General features: G+C 41.8%; 1 protein-coding gene across 2 annotated transcripts; it reads left to right on the forward strand.

Moving 5' to 3' along the window:
• The first annotated feature begins 1230 nt into the window (after positions 1-1230).
• Positions 1231-20238, forward strand: ZNF507 (zinc finger protein 507). 2 transcript variants are annotated; one of them, XM_054079024.1, is made up of 8 exons: positions 1231-1334; positions 1976-2196; positions 3741-5872; positions 7140-7242; positions 11192-11306; positions 12434-12538; positions 16058-16192; positions 16327-20238. In XM_054079024.1, the coding sequence occupies exons 3-8, from the start codon at positions 3746-3748 to the stop codon at positions 16688-16690; spliced, it is 2949 nt and encodes a 982-aa protein (XP_053934999.1). In that variant the 5' UTR covers positions 1231-1334; positions 1976-2196; positions 3741-3745; the 3' UTR covers positions 16691-20238. The 2 variants fall into 2 exon arrangements, with proteins under 2 accessions (XP_053934999.1, XP_053935000.1); XM_054079025.1 differs by lacking the exon at positions 12434-12538.
• The last annotated feature ends 90 nt before the right edge of the window (positions 20239-20328 follow it).

The raw sequence follows: 20328 nt of genomic DNA on the forward strand, positions 1-20328 counted from the left end.
CAATATCCAATCTAAACCTTCCCTGGTGCAACTTGAGGCCATTTCCTTACATCCTATCACTTGTCACCTGGGAGAAGAGCCCAGCACCCACCTCACCCCAACCTCCTTTCTGGGAGCTGCAGAGAGCGATGAGGTCTCCCCTCAGCCTCCTCTTCTCCAGACTGAACAGCTCCAGGTCTCTCAGCCGCTCCCACAACCCCTGGGCTCCAGACCCTTCCCCAGCTCCATTCGCCTTCTCCAGCCCCTCCAGGTCTTTCTTAGAGTAAGGGGCTCAAAACTGAACCCGAGATTCGAGTTGTGGCCTCACCAGTGCCAAGTCCAGCGGGACCATCCCTGCCCTGTCCTGCTGGCCACAGCATGGCTGAACCAAGCCAGGATGCTCTTGCCCTTCTTGGCCGCTGCTGGCTCGTGCTCAGCCGCTGTCACTGATGCAGAAAGTGCCGGCAAATAAGCCCTCCAAGAGTTGCTCTTGAGCTTTAGAAAGCAAACACCCTTTATCAGTCCTGGGCAACATGAGCAGCCATCTCCACCGATCGTGCACAGCAGGACAAGAGCTGGAACAGAATGGATTTCCCACCTGCATGCATGTGTACAAATTTGCCCATAAATCTTATGCATCTTCTGTTACTTTCCAAGGATTAATTTTAATGTTCTTATGAACTTCACAACAGTCAAATCTCATGCTAATTTGGAGCTTTGGAGCCAGCTCTGCCTGACCTTGCGTTTGAGATGGGGAAAGGCTGCAAACAGATTGCAGATGAGACACCTGTGCAGCACACTGAGCCGAGCACAGGGCGTTACCATCCCCGAAGAGCCAACAGCATCCGGGAAAGCACCGCTGGAAGGAAAACACACTGTCAGAGGGACATTCTGTGCAACTTTCAAAGGACTCAATTGCTTGGATGAAACTTTACTTTAGCTTAAATAAAAAATATTTCACTTTTCATAAGAGTAACCACTTCTTGTGTCAATCCAGCACTGCCAGTCCCTATGCCAGGGGCACCTTCGCAGCCATTCATGGAATCACAGACTGGTTTGGTCCCACCCCTGCCGTGGCAGCGGCAGCTCCCACTGCACCAGGCGCTCAGGCTGCATGTGGATAATGCAGCCGGGAGTGGGCACTGGGCGGGGGGCACTGGTCAAGGCGCGCAGGCCGCGGCCGCCATGCGCGGGGCGGCACCCGTCGTCATGACAACAGCGGGAGGCGGAGCGAGAACGCCCGTCGGTCACCTGACCCGAGCGCGCCGGTCACGTGATCCGCTCCCATCGTCGCCATCTTGACGCGGCGACCGCGGGCACGGGGAATCGTTAATTCTTTGGCGTTCAAGAAGCAGGTGAAAAGGGCGGCGGGAGCTCGGCGGCGCCGCGGCGGGCGGGACGGCGCGTCGTGGCCGTGGCTGCAGGCAGGGCGCGCCGGGCGGGCCCCGGGGCGGCGCGGCGTGGCGTGGCGCGGCTCCATGTGCGGAGCCACGGGCGGCTGCGGCTCCCGGCAGAGCCTTCCCCGCGCCGCCGCCGGCCTCCCCGCCTCTGCCTGCCTCTCTCCTCCCCTCCGCACCGCCAGGGCTCCCCGCAGCGCTGCCCCTCGCCCCGGGGTGCAAAGCGGGGGTGTCCCCAGCCGGGACCGCGGGGGGCGGGACGGGGACGGTGTCGGCCCCGCGCGGAGCCGCAGGCGGGGGTTGTGCCTTCCCGGGCCTCGGGCACGCTGCCTCCTTCCCTCCTCTCCTTCCCTCCTTCCCTCCTCTCCTTCCCTCCTTCCCTCCTCTCCTTCCCTCCTTCCCTCCTCTCCTTCCCTCCTTCCCTCCTCTCCTTCCCTCCTTCCCTCCTCTCCTTCCCTCCTTCCCTCCTCTCCTCCTCTCCTCCTCTCCTTCCCTCCTCTCCCAACCCCACATTCTCATTGCCCACGGAGCCGTCTGCAGCGCTATCTCATTGGAGTCGGTGTCAGTTCTGTTCTTCAAACTCGGATCTATCCCCACAGCTCTAATCATCCTACTAAAATTCGGAGCCTGCGGCAGCGAGTACAAAGCTGCCCTGACCAGGAGCCACCGGACACCTCCACGCCATCGGGACTGAGAGCATCCCAGTTCAGCGTGGCTGCAGGCGCTCCCTGTGTCCCATTCCTGACCCATAGCACATGTGGCACTGAAACTCTTGGATGGTCCATCTAGGATCTCGCTGTGCTGCTTGCAGATGATAAAGGTAGGGAAATACCAGGTACAACAGGAAAACCCAAGCCTGTGTCTGTAGCTCTCTGAACTTGGATTTAGTAAGCAGACTGTTTGCTCTTCTATTACATAAAATGATACTGGTTTTGTTTTAAACATAACAGGCTGCCCAGGGAAGTGATGGAGTCACCATCCCTGGAGGTATTTAAAAGATGGGTAGATGAGGTGCTCAGGGACATGGTTTAGTGGTGGATAGGAATAGTTGGGCTCCATGATCCTAGAGGTCTTCTCCAACCTAGTGATTCCATGATGTTTTAATTTCTGGATCCTACAACTGATCTGTTGCAGTACAGGGTGCATCATTTTTAATCTGTTTGCACAGATCCAGCTAATGGCCTTTGGGTACCTTCATTTTCTAGTGATTATGGATCCAACTGCCTTGTGGCTTTGTTTATATATTATTAACTTTCCAATTCTATTGTAGATTTTAGCCATTGGCAAGTAAATATTCCTCAGGCTAATACTGAAAAATAGTAATAGTGACCAGAGTGGTCTTATCTTTCTTAAAAATTGACAAAACTTGCTGTATTTTTAACTTGAGGTATGTTACGCGAGCATATGAAGTGGGAATGATGGCAACATTGCTTATCTTGATGGTTCTGGTGCTAACCTGAATTGTAGGTTGAACTTGAACAGGCTATTTTAGTCACTTTTTCAGAAGTAAACTTCACTGTTTTGTCCGGCTCCTCCTTCCTCCTGCCTTCGCCCCACAGCTCTGCTGACAGAGTGTGTTTTTGTGTAAATTTATACCTATTGGCTTCTAATTTAACAGCCACAGTACTGCATGATTGCCTGTGGTTTATGGGTAGGTATGTTTAAAGGAAGTCTAAGTGGAAATAGCTATTGCCTTTAGCTTTCTCTCGAAGCAGAAAAAATTGCTCTTTTATAATATCAGTACCAATTAATTTTCCTTACAGTTAAAGAACTGGCAAAAAGTTACAATTAGTACCTTTTCTAGAAAATTAATTTATAATAAGTATGATTTGACATTTGAATGGTCTTTAATATAGTCATAGTGAAATAACTCATGCAAGTAAATACCAGAATTGCTTCCAACATTTCAAGTAAAAATGCCCCTTATTTTTGTAATTTGTTTTGTTGCAAATTGTCATTTGCTTTAGGAGACATCAGCATATCAGAATCTTAGGAATACATTTTCCAATCGTATCATGGCTTTTGAACATAAAGTCACTCTTGATGGTATATTTAAGCACCTGGCATTCAAGTGTAGTCTCAGTAAGTAAAAAGGCAGTAGCTATCTTGGTGCTAATCAGCCTGTGCTTGCACGAGATCTACCTTGCAGTCACAGACCCTCTTGGAATAGCTGTACTGAATAGTATTGATACTGTCTGCTACGTGTCCTCCAAATCTGGCTGTTTATGTAGCTGTTTGGGAAGTTTTTATAAAGTTAGTGGTAGTAGGATTCCACAGAAGAGACAGAGATCTAAGTAGTTCTGTGTTGCATTTGTATTATTGTCCATGTGTAAACGTCATTGTTTATAAACCCCTTTCTCTTAGGTATTATGGAAGAAGGAAGCAGTGTTGCAGTGCTGATGCCAAATATTGGGGAACAGGAAGCTGTGCTGATCTCTGACGTGGTCATCAGCCCAGCACTGCAGAACGGTGAAGACCAGAGAAAATGTAAAACCGATCCGCTGATCCATGTCATCCAGAAACTAAGCAAAATTGTTGAAAGCGAGAAGTCACAAAGATGCCTTTTAATAGGGAAAAAACGTTCCCATTCTAATGCTTCCTCACAGTCCTTTGATGCAGATGATCTTTGTGAAATCCCAGCTAAAGCAATTGAGCTCTCAGTTATTGCTACTAAAAAGACTGAAGAGTTACAAGCAGATTATTTTGTGACTGAATGTCTTCCCCAAAGCCACAAAAAGGTGACATGCTACCAGTGCAGCCTGTGTAAGTTCTTGTCTCCTTCTCTCCTAATGCTACAAGAACATATAAAACAGCATTGGCAGAAAAATGAAGTGATATTAATGTGCTCAGAGTGTCATTTTGTTTCTAAAAACCAAGAAGAACTTGAATCCCACTTCCAAAATCACCATGAGAATGATGGTAAAAATAGCATCCAGACCAAAGCGCAGCAATGTGCGAATGTTGCGAGTTCGTTTCTGCAGGGGCTAGCGGAAGGAAGTGTCAAATCAGGGACTGATCAGACAGGAAATGTGGAATGTAAAGATACAACTCGGTCCACTCATAAGCCTGAAATGGGCAGGAGGAAATGGTACACGTACGAGCAGTACGGCATGTACCGCTGTTTAATTTGTCGCTACACCTGTGGGCAGCAAAGAATGCTGAAGACGCACGCTTGGAAGCACGCAGGTGAGGTGGATTGCTCCTACCCTATCTTTGAGGATGAAAATGAAATCACCAGCGTGTCAGAGGCCGTTGTAGCTCGCACACCTCACAGCGTGGATGCAGTTGTTCTTCCTTTGGAAAACAATGAACTTGATATCCATAGTGAACCTTCTCTTCACCTTCAGATTTGCAATTCTGAGCGACTGTCATGTAAATCACCCGAAGGAACAAATATAAAAGAGGAAGAGATGTTAAATAAGTCCGTAGCGCATTCTCCTACTCAAGAGGTTTTGGAGGAGACAGTATCAGTTACAGAACAGGATATTACAACAACCGATAGCTTGCTTTCATCGGTGCAGAAAATCATCAGTTGTAGCCCAAATAAGAAAGGTCATGTTAATGTAATAGTAGAGCGCTTGCCAGGCGCTGAAGAAAGTGTCTTACAAAAGCCTTTCTTGATGAGCACTGACATCAAAACAGGAAAAAAATTAATCTCTGAGGAGTCCTGTGGTAACGGTGAAGAACCTGATGAAGCCTCTCATCCAGAGGACATTCAAGAAGTAGTCATAGGAAGGAATAATACAGAGAAGAAAGATAATGAATTAAGCTGCAATAAAAACCTAACAGCTGATGAAAATGTGCCTCCTGCACGAAGAAGGACAAATTCAGAGTCTTTACGACTACACTCCTTAGCTGCAGAAGCTCTCGTTACGATGCCAATCCGAGCTGCAGAACTAACAAAGTCTGGCTCCAGGACCCTGACCAGAGAAGATGCCGTGGATGCAAGGGCAGGACAGGGAGGTGCTGATGGCCTGTGCATAGCTCATTCTAAAGTGGTATCCTCACTTAAGAATCCTTCGGAGGAGTTTAGTGGCTTAAACCAAAGTGAACGTGCAATAGTTGAGATACAGAAAGAAAGGCCAGAGTTAACAGAAGCACCAATTAAAATGGGCATCAGTATGTCACTGCTCACTGTCATTGAGAAACTGAAGGAGAGAACAGATCAGAATGCATCTGACGATGACATTTTGAAAGAACTGCAAGACAACGCACAATGCCAAAATGCAAATGATGCGAATATTCCTGGAAGTAACCTGGTAGAATATATACCCAACGTGGATCGGCCCTACCGCTGCCGCCTCTGCCATTACAGCAGCGGTAACAAGGGGTACATAAAGCAACACCTGCGAGTCCATCGGCAGAGGCAGCCATACCAGTGTCCCATCTGTGAGCACATCGCCGGCAACAGCAAGGACTTGGAGAGCCACATGATCAACCACTGCAAAACAAGAATGTATCAGTGCAAGCAATGTGAAGAATCCTTTCATTATAAGGTAAAGTCCTTTCCTGAGCCTGCCTGCAATAGGGAAATCTCCCGTTTTGCTAGGTTTTTAATAGTTGGTGACCTGACTGAATTCGGTCGGACATCCTGGCTTCGTTATCATTACAACTGGGGATTATTGCCAGCAGCACTTCCCGAATACACAATTCAGCTATAATTAATCTGCTTTACCCACTTGCCTCCTCACATAAATTATTTCCTTGAGAACTCTTATGGATGTATTAATATCTTGCTCGGTTTCTGCCCACGTGTAGCAACTACAGAAAGAAATGGAAGCATCAGAGAACTTAATAGGTAAAACTTTAAAGGAATGCTCAAACAACCTGGCTAGTTGGGAGTGTGTGCAAAAGGACTGGTGGCATTGGGGGTAACATGAGGCACTTGGAAGCAGAAATTCCTTTCTTCCTGTTGCTGTGTTGGGCTGGATGTTCTGCTGGACTTGGATCTGAAAGATTGCAGAGCAGAACAATGCACTTCTACCACTTTTGTAATTGCAGTTTTAATCCTTAGTGTGGGTGACCGTGTTCCTGGGCATTCCGTTCAGTCCTTGGGCACACAGAACAGACGGCATCAGTGCCGAGCTGTACAGCTGAAACTCTTGTAGGCAGCCGTAGTGCAAATTGTCCCTTATTTACTGTCGTTTAGTCCTAGCTTGGAAAAAAAGTAGAGGTAGAGTAGCAAAAGGCTCTCTCTTCCCTCTGCTCCCCAAGCAAGTAGAAACAGGAATAACATATCCTTAAGGCACTAGGCAATACGGAAATTGAGGCAATTTTCATGCAAGCCATCCTCTAACCTCTAATCTAATATTGCTTTTAGAGTATAATTCTGGAGGAAGATCTGAGGCTTGGAGGCTTTGAGCAGCCTGACCCCGTGGGAGGTGTCCCTGCCCATGGCAGGGGGGGTGGAACTGGATGGGCTTTGAGGTCCCTTCCAACCCAAACCATTGCTTGATTCTATGGTCTGTTTGCCACTTGTCTGTGGGAGCAGAAGAAGAAGAAAATTCATTTTCTGAATAAACACAAGTCATAGAATCTTCTGTCACTCCCATCAATCCTTCCTGTCATTAATTAACGTTATTTACTTTGATTTTTTTCTAGGAAAATCACCTGAGGGCTAATCTGTGTCTATGTTGGCGTACCTTTTATAACAGTTATTGTTAAAACCCGAGTAACAGGGCCACAAGTAGCTGCAGTATTTGAAGTGGCCCCTGTATGTTTGTTCTGTATATTTAAATGTGGGAGGTTGGTTTTTTTTTTCAGAGCCAGCTGCGAAATCATGAAAGAGAACAACACAGTCTTCCAGAGATCTTTTCAGCTACATCAAACAAACTAATGGTTTCCAATGACACAGATGAAAGAGAAGGTACCGTTTGTGTTTACACATGAAATTACAAACCATAACATTACTTCTGTTTGTGTGAAACTGAGTATAAGATCTCCACTGTGCTGAAATGTTTTCATGTCTGTTCATAACCTTAAGCATACGTTCTTTTCAGTGTGTAAAATGTGAATTTTGGGATATCTTACTGACGTTATTGTTTAGGTAAGATATTTGTAGCCCTTGTAATTGGACCTTATTTCTTCTTATGAAAAATAACTGGTATGGAGTACGACTGAAGTTTTAAGAAAAAACTCTGGTTTTCCTTCCTTTGGCAGCTCCAGTATTTTCCAAATTGCCACAGTAAACAAAAAAACGCATTTTTTGAACTCACTGTCATGAAGTTGTTTTGCTGTCAGCATATACAAACCGCACTGTCCATTCTGTGGTTAGAAATTTCTGTTTAATTATGGTAATGTCCACAATGAGTCATTTGTTTCGCCCTAGAGAGGCAAATGTAACACATTCTAAAAATGCACCCTGTATCTGAGATAGTTGCTAGGGTAACAGCAGGTATGTATTTGCTAAATGTTTGTTTAACTGGGCATCTCTTACAATTTAATAGTGTTTGTTTTAAAAACAACAACAAAATCCAAATCCTTGATGTATTAAGGTGGTGAAAAAGAGGGGAAAAATAGCCAAATTTTGAAGTTTAGGAGAAAATGTGGTCTTAGAATCCTTCGAGTGTCCCGGAGGCCCGATATTTATGATTGCAACTTGAATGTATCCTCTTCTCTGGTGAGTGAAGGTTCCTCAGAATATATACAGCAATTTTATTTTGTAATTATTAGTATTTTGCAATTCTAGAGCACTGCGGGAAAACACTGGTAATTACATCACGTCTGTTTGCTGAATTATTTCCATTTTGTGTGCATAGCTCTTCTCCATCTAACTGTGCTGTCTTGTTTGTTCAGATAGCAAAATGTGTGCTGTCATAGTACTTAGATTGCAGTTGAAGTTTCTGAGTTCCACTCTGGCTTCTACAGCTGATCAGTGAAAGTAATCACTGAAATCGGTGTCACTTCCTGGGAAAAAAGGGTTCTCACCAGCATGGGCCAGAGTGTGTGGCTCAGAGCACTCATGATTGGTCCAAAGCAGTGTGGTACATGGCAGAATAAACTGAGAGCCTTAACTCTTGGCTTCCGTTAGCTCATGCTAGCTTTTTTTCTGGCTTTTGGTATGCAGGTTAGAAATGTGAAAAGTAATTACTTCATCACCATCGGGTAATGTGAGCCTTCCAGCTCCTTTGTGCTCTCAGCAGTGCAGAAGGCGGTGTAGTTCAGGCAGCTGATCTCTCGGGCTCATTGCATGCCTGCAGCAGCCGTCTGAAGGCACAGTAAGGCATGAGAAAGGCTAAGGAGCATCTCCTGGCAGCGGGAATTGTCCCTGGGAAGTAGCTTTGAGGTTTTGTCTTTCTGAAGAAATAGCATAAATGTTTTAATGGAAATGCTAGGAAATGAAATAGTTTAGCTGGTTACAATTATCTGAGCACAGCTTGGACTGTTACTTCTGACAAGGTTTTATCTGCTTTAAACCAAGAATTTTAAAGATGTCATGATACAGGAATAGCTCCTTTGCAGCGCCTGAAACATGTCAGATTTTGGGGAATACTGTGCCTTTAGGCGAATGAAAATCAAGATGCCTTTCAGCTTTTGAAAACAGTACATTTTAATAAGCTGGGTTTAGAGTTTATATCCTCTTGTAACTTAACATCCGTGAAAAAGGAGCCCCTGTTTGAGGGAACAGCCTGCTTTCAATTTAATTATTTTAGAGATTTTTTTAATATATTTTGCTCGTTATTATCTTATAAAAGTGTTACAGCCATGCACGTTAATTGATTGTTTTCCCCACATGAAATTTAGCAATGTGACTTGAATGAAAACAGTTCTCCTTTTAAACTTTTATTAACTCGTACTCTGGAATGCTTAAATTATTTCAGAACCAATTTATAATCAAATTGCGACACCACTGCAGTACAGCAATCTCTTGTCAAACAGATGTCATCCCTATAAAGCGACACAAAGCAAAGAAGTTTATGGCAGAGCATCTGTTTATGTGAAAGATGCCTGAGCTGGAACAGTTTCATTTCTTGTTTATGAAATAGTTGGTCCTAAAAGTCTCTTTATTCATCGTGGTTGCACAATAAATTAAAAGTGAGCATTATGACACTGGGTATGATCGGATTGTAAATGCCTAATAATGAAGGAATGGGGTAATGAGCAGCATTAGAGGAGCACCTGTTACTGCTGCTGGAACAAAGATCTGGCAGTTCCATGCTCGCTTGCAAGAGACACAATGCCTCCATCCAGAGAGCAAAAAAAGGCCTAAACCCATAAGCTGTCAGAGTTGGGGGAACATGACTGCTACTTCACTACAGCCAGAGATTATATGATGTATTATAATCTCTGCGCATTTTGTTGAAGGAATAAATGCAACATAGCGATTGGTGTAAAAGATTGCTCCTAAGCGTGTGCTGCTGGTGGATCGCCACTTAGAGCCATGCAATAGATAATGTTTGCATAATGCTTTAGAAATCTCATCAGATACTGTTTGTTTTAAGCTGCCTGCCCAATGAAATATCAAATTCATAATAGAAAATACATTGGGGAGCAGTTTATTTTAAAGCTGCAGAGTTCTAGGTTGGAAAACCCATTGCAGTAGTGCATGCAATAACCTGACCTTCACACAACCTCGGCGCTCCTGAAGATCTGCAGCCCAGCAAGTGCCTGGGTGTCCATTTGAGGTTTGCTGCCAGAATGTGGGGATGTAACAATTTTTACCCACTAGAGAAATTCCTTAAGGATCTCTCGTTGGAGATGGAGCCCTCATACATAACTGAGAGGAATGGCTTGACCATTCAGTCAACTCATAAGAATTTGGTGTGAAGATAGAATGAACTTGAGCACATTACTTGCACTTGGAAAAAAGAAAAAGTAAAATAACTTAGGCTAGAGAAGAGGTTGGATGCATAAAGAAAGCCCTTTAGTTTTGGTTGCATGGCTCTTTTGGAAGAGGTGCAGGTTTAAACAGCTACAACCTTGCTGTTCTGCATGTTTCTGCTGTTCGCTCAATTGGGAAGTGCAGGAATAGGCTGGAATGGCAAAGTGACCTGCATGAAAAATACCATCCCTCTTCCCAAGTGTTAATTTTTTAACCCAGATTGGCTCCTTTGTTCAGTGAGGGAGCAGGAACAGGGCTGTATACACTTACATCTCAAAATTAGTCAAACTGCGCATTTGTGGGCACGCATTTTCCTGTGTTCAGTTAGTCATTAGCCTCTGTCTCTGCAGACATTAATTTTTTAGGAGTCTCATTCTGGAAAGAAAAAGAATTATTTTTGTTACCATTGCTTTTTAGTAATCTGGAGCAGTTCCAAATGATTTCTTAATACATCTGCACAGTATCTTCTTATCATCTCAAATCTTTCTGAAAGTGTGAGTGGACGTGGATGATAAAGAGGGTTCAGATGCTTTGGGAGGCCTTTTCCTTTTCTATGTTTGCCAGCTGGAAACGTGTCCTTTCTCAGTTCCCACCTTTTCCTTTGATTTGATTCATTCCACAAAGCAGCGAAAGTGCTGGGTTCAGCAGTTCCCACATTCTATCGCCTTTTGCTGTAACACAGGGTTTTAACCCAGCTCCAGGGAGAAAGGTGTCCGTATAGAGAGAAAAAATGTGTTTTCCTACGGTTTTAATAATTCTGTAAATGGTAGGGCAAATGCACCACAACATGGTTAAATAAACTATACCTTTGTGTCTATGTCCATTGCTGATTTGCTCCAGATAATTTGATAGTATTGAATATTTACAGGTATTTAAAAGTGTTGCTTTAAAATGTTATTTCATCTTTCATAGTTCAGTCGTACTGAACTGATCACCTGAGAACTTCTTATAGTGCTGAATGCAATTCTAAAATAATGGGTTTTGTTTCATATAGGGAACAAGCCTCCAGTTCAGAAGCTGTATAGATGCGATGTCTGTGACTACACGAGCACAACCTACGTTGGCGTACGAAATCACAGACGAATTCATAACTCCGATAAGCCATACAGGTAAGCGTCTCAGTAACTGTTGGCTTATGCCTCCTGGTCTGTTTACTTGTTTGAACTAAAAAGGTTACTTAACAGCTTGTGCAAGTTTGAAGATGTAGTTAAAGAATTTTAATTCCATACTTTTACTGCAGGTTTGAAGGAGCCACACGTGACAACTTTGGCCAACAGTAATAATGCTTTTATCTAGCTCCTTGCACACTTCAGTTCATTTTAGGTTTGCTTTTATCCAAAGTTTTCTTGGTTGCTACTTTGCACATTGGCTTCTATGGACTGTGGCAAAATTCTGCCTCTTCTGTCATCGCCAGCCCTCCCCATCTTTGTCAGAGGTTTTAAACAACATTAACACACTCACTTAGGATCAGATTCTATAACTTCTCTACAAGGATGCTATATGGATTTATATAGAAACTTGGATATCAAAAATCACATGAAATACTATAGCTCAGGCCCCAGCAGAAAAATAAACTGTGCAGTTTTTTTCTGTTGGTTGTTCCATAAATTCCTGCAAATTCGATCTATGCTCATTCTGTGTGGATCTCTGCCCCTCTCTAGTGGTTAGAAAATAGAGTTGAGTTAATAGAATTTTTGAGCTAATATACTTCTATCTTTTTAATACAAATTCTGGAAACTCAACTCCTTGAAGTACTGAGCTCAGCCAAGGACCTTCTCTTTTGGATAAACAAACCCAAAAGACGTGTTGCGTTTTGATTTGTGCATTATAATGATAGCCCATAACACAAATTTGCAAGATGTTTGCTCAGAGAGCAAATAAGAACACAGATTTATTTTTTTTTTTCCTCTCCGGTATCTTCTCTGTTGCTGTTATTTGTTACTTAGCAGGGCTGGAACAGCAGATACTCTTGCAGTGATGCACAGGGTAGATGTCAGGACGGAACATCGGAGACGTGCCTTATGATTCTTGCTCAAAGGCTGAGGCTTTTTGGGGCCTGCAGAAGGCTCTTGTGGTCCAAAAATTGAATGTTAATGTCATCACTTTGTCTTCCATAAATACTGTTAGTCTTTAACCATAGTATTTCCAGGTACTTTTGCTTGCTCATAGATTTTTATCTCTGGAATAGCGTTAGCTGTTAATTGTCAGATTAGTTTACTTGTTGTTGTCTCTTCAGATGTCGAGTTTGTGACTTCGCCACCACAAATATGAATAGCTTGAAATGCCACATGCGGCGTCACCCCCAGGAGCATCAGGCAGTGCAGCTAATGGAACAGTACAAGTATGTAACGGCTCTCGTTGGGCAAACAGCTCTTCGAGGAGCGGTCTCATCATGTCAAGATACAAAGCAGAACGCAAATTCTATTCTTTTCCTTCCTAGATTCGTTCTGTTCTAGTGACTTTTTTCAGAGAGAGAGATTGGACGGGGCAATCCCAGGCCATGTTTGTGCTGGCTAATTAAACATGTCCACAGTTTCCCTCTGGTACAGCATTCAGCTTTTTCTTTCCAAAATGAGGTGGTTGCATATAAACTCACTAATGCAAGTAGTGTCTGGACTGTATTAATTACCAGAGCATGCCTGGAATTGTCTGGGAGAATGCATGAGCCCAAACCATGCCAAGGGCGCTTCTAACCTTCAGCATTACAGCTTGTTACATTCTAGCACCTAGGAATGTCCTCTGGCATTGTTTAATGTCCTAGTCTAGGCACAAACCTTTGCATATATACGTTAGTTAGAATACAGATTGGCATCACTCTGCCCTAGTTAGGGATTAGTATGAATAGCCGTTACGTTTAAGTGACGAGTGTACTTTATAGTCTGTCCATGGATATGTCTTCTTTATACATATATATATGAGAAAGTTGGCACAAATACATGCAATTTTTCACTACTAATTTACAACAAAAAGAAAGCTGGAAAAGGAAAGAAAAGTAGGAATATTCTGAACATTTCTTAGTGGAAGATTTTTAACGGCAATAGGAAGAATCCAAATAAAACCTTTATGTGAACTTGCTTTATCTCAAGAAAACCTGCTTCTACAACTTTGAAGTCCTTCCACCACATTTTTTCCCCAAAATGTTCCTAGTAGCATTAAGTTCGATGTGCTCTGCTGTCGTACTTCCCACGGTATTGGCCAGTGCTCTTAGTATTACTGGCGATTACTGAAAACCTCCACACCTTGGTCCCTGCATCCCCGAGGAAATAGTCTATCAAAAGCTGGAAGATAATTGTTTCCTCAGTAGATCAATTCAGGATACACTTGAACAGTAAACTTTTAATAATTCAACACAGGTCAACTAGTAAAGGAAATGATGCTATAGAATTGAAAGGGTTCTGCTGATACATTCGGCAGTAAATGATTCTGTTTCTCCAGGAATGTCTTGCCAATTCTGTAACTATACATTACGCGTGTGATCATAAAGCGTAGTGCATCAGGCTAAGAGCTGCTGCATTTCTGTTCTTGGATTTGAACTGTAGGCTAAGGCAGCCAACAGCATTTGGCTCATGGCTTTGTTCTCAGCAAAGTAAATCTCATTTATAAATCACCTGAGTAAATTAATGTGCTTCAGAAAATGAGACTGTAATTAAAAGGGGATAAAACCAAACACTGAAGTGCTGCATCATTCACTGGTACCAACCCCCTGACCAAGCTCTGTTAGCAGCACAGAAGACTCATACCTGTTATAAGACAGTGCAATACATGTGCCTACAGCCTGGATTAAGATAATTTGTAATCTTTGTTTTGCAAAAAAATCATTTTCGCGTAATTTTATCTATAAATTAACTATAAGGTCTGCCTTTCATCTTACAAAATAATGGCATCAGTAAAAAGAACAGCCTTATTGGAAATATTCAGATTCTCAACTTGAGAGTGAACTTGCCTATATGCAAAAGCCTCCTTTTTCCTATAAGACTTCAAATTAGAAAGAAACAAGAAAAACAGGGTGGTACATTCCAAATCAAGTAATAGAGAGAAGTGCACTAGAAGGACATGTCTGTTGTTCCTCAGCAGCACAGAATTCTCTTGCTACGTGTGCAAGGTGATGTACCGCGCCTTTGTTGTTCTCCACAAGCTTCTGCTGAGCAGAAGTAGTTTGCTTTATACCATTATTTGCAAGGCATTCAAGAACTGTATTCTATTGTCATTAAGAGAAGGGGTAAAACCTTGCTGAATGGGTAGTGTGTAACAGTTTTATATAGGCCTTCTTGTGCTTCCAGGTTATCTTTCTGAAAAGGTCTTAAAAGTTCAGAAAATCTTACTAGTGTTTAGTACTGATTTCAATATTGTGCTGTAACATTGTGATAGCCTTGCTTGAGCAGAAAGCATCTTGCTGTCAAAGAGGAATGAGAGAGACAAAGATGCATTCCTAGCTATAACTTATTATAACAAGATCACTTTGATGGATCCTGTTTTTTTCTTTGCGATTTGAGAAACGAAAGAGTTGCACCTTCTTTCCTGAAGAGCAGTGCAAATGACTGGATGAGACCTAGGTACGCTTCCTGGTCCTTAGCAGAACACAAAGGTTATTTCATGTCCCATGTATATCTTCTCTAACTGGGCCTGCCTTTTTACAAACAATTTATCTGGTAAATCGAATTTACTGCTGGTAATCCACTGTGCCAGAGGTGCAGGTAGCAAAGCAGTTTCCTTGTCCAAAAGACAAGGAACTAGGTCATCTTTGCCATGAGTTCTGCTCTTCTCTGGAGTGACGTCATGCAGTGTCACTGATCTCCTTCATGCTGAGATGACTAATTTATCATCTTAGAAAACAATTGTAAAAACATCCTCTGTTATGTTCATGTATGAGAATAGTCCCGTGGGATCTGCCTGGTGAGGCGTGGGGACAGGCTGCCCTGAGAAGTCATGGCTGCCCCATCCCTGGAGGTATTTGATGCCATGTTGGATGAGGCTCTGAGCAACCTGATGGAGTGGAAGTTGTCCCTGACCATGCTAGAAGTGTTGGAACAGGACGGGCTTTAAGGTCCCTTCCAACCCAAACCATTCAATGATTCCATGATCCTGAGTTATTTGTGACCATAAATATACACTACATGTCTGTGTAAATAGGATTTTTTTCTTCAAAGTTTGATTCTTTACTGTATAGGACGGTGGTTAAAGGGAAACATAAAAATGTAGTCTTGTGGTACCCGAGCTGATGGAAAACTCTATGGACAAAATTGTCACCTGCCTGAATCTCCATCTGTGGATATATTTGGAATCTACCTTGACACTGTCCTTGGCAACCTGCTAGAGGTGACCCTGCTGGAGCAGTGGGTTGGACTACGTGAGCTCCAGCGGTCCCTTCCAACTTCAACAATTCTATCATCCTTAAACAAACTAATATATGCTACATCAGGGAAGACTTTTATTAGTTCAATTAAAATTATCAGTGCTAATTACACAGCTCCTTGGTTCAGAGCAATGGCAAAGAGAGCTCAACACCTTCCTGCCAGGTACCACACCGATGTATTCCATGTTTCCACAGCCATCAGAACTATTGCATTTTTGCAGTACTTAAACAGTTTTAGACAGGACAAATGGATGAGATTTAAATTCAATTGTTTAAGAAGTCAGAAAAGGAAACCTAAAAATTCTCAGAACCTGAGAATAGTCTTAGATTTCAGGATGACACTTTGCAAACTACCTTGACCTAGTTAAGAAACTGAAAAGAGGACTGAGAAGAGGATTGACATGTATTTTGCTGTTTGCTCATCCTTTTGGAAGAACCAATCCATTACTAAAGTCACAAAATTTAACTTCTAAATGTTTCTTCTGCTTTCTCACCTTTTTTCCCTAGGTGTTCTCTCTGTGGATATGTATGTAGCCATCCTCCATCCCTGAAATCCCACATGTGGAAACATGCAAGTGACCAAAATTATAACTACGAACAAGTGAACAAGGCTATTAATGATGCGATTTCGCAAAGCAGCAGGTATGTTTGATGTCCTTTCACACCCTGTCATCTACAATTTTCAAAGGACCCAACTCTGATCCAAAATAAAGCTACTGTCAAAAAGCAACAACTGTACGTTTTGATATTTGTTTTGGTTTTTATTATTATTTCAGGTTTCAAGGACAGCTTCCTGACAAAACCCTATTAGAAGGCACAGATGACAGTGCAGTACCTATGCTAGCAAATTCAGACAACTTGGTGTCTTTTACAGAGTCTATTAACCAGACTACAAATGAGATTTCAGGTTCTGATGAAAACGAAAAACCTAACGTGATGAATACCTCGTGCAGTTTAGAAAAGAACTCCACTCTGCCCCACTTTGGCACAGAATACTGTGTTCTGCTCTTCTGCTGCTGCATTTGTGGGTTCGAGTCTACCAACAAAGAAAATCTGCTGGATCATATGAAAGAACATGAGGGTGAAATCATAAACATCATTCTAAATAAGGACCACAGCACAACTCAGAACACAAACTAGGTGAAGCAGGAAGTTAAAGAGGGGGTTTCCTAGAGTGAATGATTTCTTTTTTTGCTAATTTTTTCCTGGGAAACTTGCTAAAGAGAAGAACTGTAAACAAAATGTGATTTCCTACCCTGAGTCCTTGTTTCAGTAGGAGTACAATATTTTAACTGGGGACCGATGAATCATTTAAGAGATGAATATAATGACCAGGGAATAGAATGATCCATTTTAACCTGTTCTTTCTCCATATGGTGCCAAGAAGGTAGGATTGTTGGGGTTTTTTTTTTTCCTAATATCAGGTACTAGTCAGTAATATTAGTACAGTATGTTAAAACCCAAAGGTGTGAAAGCGTTACATCCATTGAAAAGCTTTTTTTTGTTCCTCCCTCATTGTTTTCCAAGTATTTCAGCAAAGAAATTTTTTGCTCTGCTTTTTTCAAACTGGCAACAGACCAGATTTCAATTTTACAATGTGATCTCAAACCCCAATGCCTGGATTCTGGGAGGGGAGATGGGTTGAGGGTATGTCCGTGCTTGCATGCACACAAAGGCATTTCATATTTCCCAGTCTGTTTTTAAGGCCTTAGGAACTCCAAGCCATCCTTCAGCAAAGACTGTCCTCCTTTCTACTGATTTAAAGCAGCAGGAGTTGGGGAGCCTGGAAGCATTTGCTAATAACTGTCTTATTGGGTCCTAACTAAAAAACTGCTATCTTTTGAACTGATAGTGTGTAAAAGATCCTATATAATAATGACCTGCTGTTTGTTAATGGTTTTCTTGACACATTCAGCTGAACTATTTAGAGAAACAAAAACGCTTATGTCACTTAATTTGTGGTGATTACTTTGCAGTGTGTAAGAGCAATGGTTTTTAATGAGAACAAGGTATTAACAATAGCTGCTGCAAAGAGATGTAGATTAAACCCACCCACGTAGATTCCTAAAGATGCGGGTGAGCACCAAGTGGGATTCTGAGAAAAGCCTACAAGCTTTGGAGTTATTTGCAATCTCACTGGCTGCCTAAATTTCCCACTTGTCTGGCAGAGCTGTAACCCTAGAAATAATTCAGTGAAAGACAGAGTAATCTTCCCGTAGAAAATCATATTAAAAAAAAAATGCAGACAATATTTTAAGCAAAAGCTGTATCCAGTCACTTGTAGAATAAATTTGTCTAGTGCATATAATATGGGTTCATAAAGTGAATTAGGGATTACTTTGTTTTCAGAGAAACACATAGAAATCTCTCCCTTTTAAAACTTTTACCTTCTAAAATTTCAGTGCACTTGTTTGTTTGTTTACACTTTGCAGCAGAAGCCATTCATCTGTGTATCAGTTTGGAATATTATTATACTGGCTAATAAGCTGGCGACTTTATTGAGATTATTTATAAAGTTGGCTACTTAAATTGTTAGGAGATGCTGCTGCCTCACTTGATCAAGGCGTATTTTTCAAACAAGCCCATCAGCACCTAGTTTTACCCTCTCTGGTTTGGGCATGTCTGTTTGCTTTTGATGGGTGGCCAAGGCACAGAAGCATGCCTGGTTCCTGACACAGGGATGGAGGTACCTGATGTTCAGTAGCTTATCACTTAAAAAATTACTTAGTCTTAGAAAAATCATATGTTATAGTTGCTTCCTGTTTATACCTCTCTGCCAGCAAAAATAAGTTCCAGCTGTACACATAAGGTGTCATACATAGTGTGCAGACCATTGCTGACAAGTGGCAAACAGGAAAAGAAAACAAGTCTTGATACAAATTGATGAAGCAGCCCAAAAGCGAAGGCCAGGGTAAGGCCACTGAGATTCTAATTGATCATTTTTGTATTCCAGTTATTTCCTCCATTTGACTTGTTCCTTTTGGGTTAAGTATCTATTATTTTGTTTATAAATGAGGTAGCAAAAAGTACACATTTTACTTTAAAATTGGTCAGGATATAACACCAAAGCATTTTTGTGCCAGATATTTCAGGTGTTTCAAATACACATGTGAAGTAAATATAGAATATTTTCAGGTAAAAATTATTTTTCATATTTTTACAGATAGGTTTTACATTTGAAAAACATTATTTATTTACACAATCTCCAGTTCAATTACAGATAGTAAACCTTTAATGGGATATTCATAATCTTATTGACGCCAGTATACCTTCAGTATAGAATTCACGTGAAAGCAGTACATTATCTGGACTATATCTCAACTTTCTGCTTCAGAGGTCCCATTTGTTGAAAAAATTAAAGGTACAGAGAGATCCATAGGAACGCTGAACTACCAGTCAGTATTCACAGGAACAATATTTTGCTGCATTGTTATTTTTGTGTAAAGGGATAATTATTTTAAAGTTGCTCAACTAGTGGAAGATAAAAATGTGGAAAACTTGGTTTCTCAAGCTAAGAGGGAGATGGCGGTGGACTGAGACTTAGCAAGTAACCTTGAGTCAAAGTGAATAGTTCTGGTGTGTACCAGCTGTGTATGCAGTAGGACTCACCATAATGGGATGAGTAAGGCGGATGCTTCCATTCACAAGCTGGTTTTTGCCTCCTTGTTGCTTTTTTCTTTTTGACCATGTTTTCCTGTAAAGTAGCAGAAAGTCAGTGGCCTCTCCAAACTGTTACCAATTCGAACAAAAGGAACAAATCACACTCAGAGGTTTGGGTTTACCTGTCCCCGTGCTGCTTGCCATTAGGTACCCACTCACATTTCCATGGGCTCTACGAAGAGTTTTGCATGTGAAGTAATTCTAGGCTTCGTTTTTCTGAAAGCAAATTATTCCTCAGGTTATCTGCTTTAGGAAGTGTATAGTTGGCTTGGTTGCGTGTTGTGTAAGGGGTTTGAGGCATATTTCACAGTCACCAATGCTGCAGTCTTCCCCTTTATTTAAGCTTTTCTGTCACAGCACTATCAGATGATTCACTTGCTGTTTGTTTAAATTAGGTTTTATTCTGTGACATGAACTGTACCACGTAGTTTTGTTTTAAATGCCTGTACTTCCACTGAAGAGAGAACTTCCTTCATGCTAGACCATACTGATAAATAGGCGCACATTTCATCTTTCTGATTTATGCTTGGTCTGGAAAAACAGAGTGAGATTCAGTCAGAATTATTGTATTTTCCTCTTTCAGAAGCACTTATTTAATCATTTTTTAAAATGTACAGTTGGTGCTCAAAGTAACATTTGTTAAGATATATTTAATAGAAATTTACATTTGCATTTGATATTCATGGACATGGGTACATGTATTTTTTTAAGAAGAGGTATTGTAACACTATGGCACTGCTATAGCCAAAGTATAAAAGATGTAGAAAACTGACATGTAAAGACTGCGGTTAATTCTGTATCTTATTAAATAGAATGAGTTTCATTTTATAAAATTACCCAGCACATTAAGCTGCATGCCTTAAGCTCTCTCTAGGATCATGTTCCTGATAGACGACTGTTCAGAACGATGAAGCAAAGTCTGTAGTCCTACTTTAACTACCTTCTGAGATACTGTACAATGGTAGAATAATTTATTTTGCTTTACAGGAGTTTGTCACGTATTGACTTTAATATTGTATTTTGGTAATAAACTTTTTTTGTTAAATGCTTTTGTCACTTTTATTTGACCTGTATGAGATATAAATACGGAACATTCAAACATGGAACCAGTGTTTAGA

This window comes from Cuculus canorus, chromosome 13 (genome assembly GCF_017976375.1).
Source record: "Cuculus canorus isolate bCucCan1 chromosome 13, bCucCan1.pri, whole genome shotgun sequence".
NCBI classification, from domain to species: Eukaryota; Metazoa; Chordata; class Aves; order Cuculiformes; family Cuculidae; genus Cuculus; species Cuculus canorus.

What these genes read in the sequence shown, in the direction of transcription:
- ZNF507 (XM_054079024.1), top strand. Translation starts at nt 3,746, where the DNA reads ATGGAAGAAGGAAGCAGTGTTGCAGTGCTGATGCCAAATATTGGGGAA. An exon ending in AAGAATCCTTTCATTATAAG is followed by an intron (nt 5,873 to 7,139) that starts GTAAAGTCCTTT and finishes TTTTTTTTTCAG; the next exon opens with AGCCAGCTGCGAAATCATGA. An exon ending in CAGCTAATGGAACAGTACAA is followed by an intron (nt 12,539 to 16,057) that starts GTATGTAACGGC and finishes TTTTTTCCCTAG; the next exon opens with GTGTTCTCTCTGTGGATATG.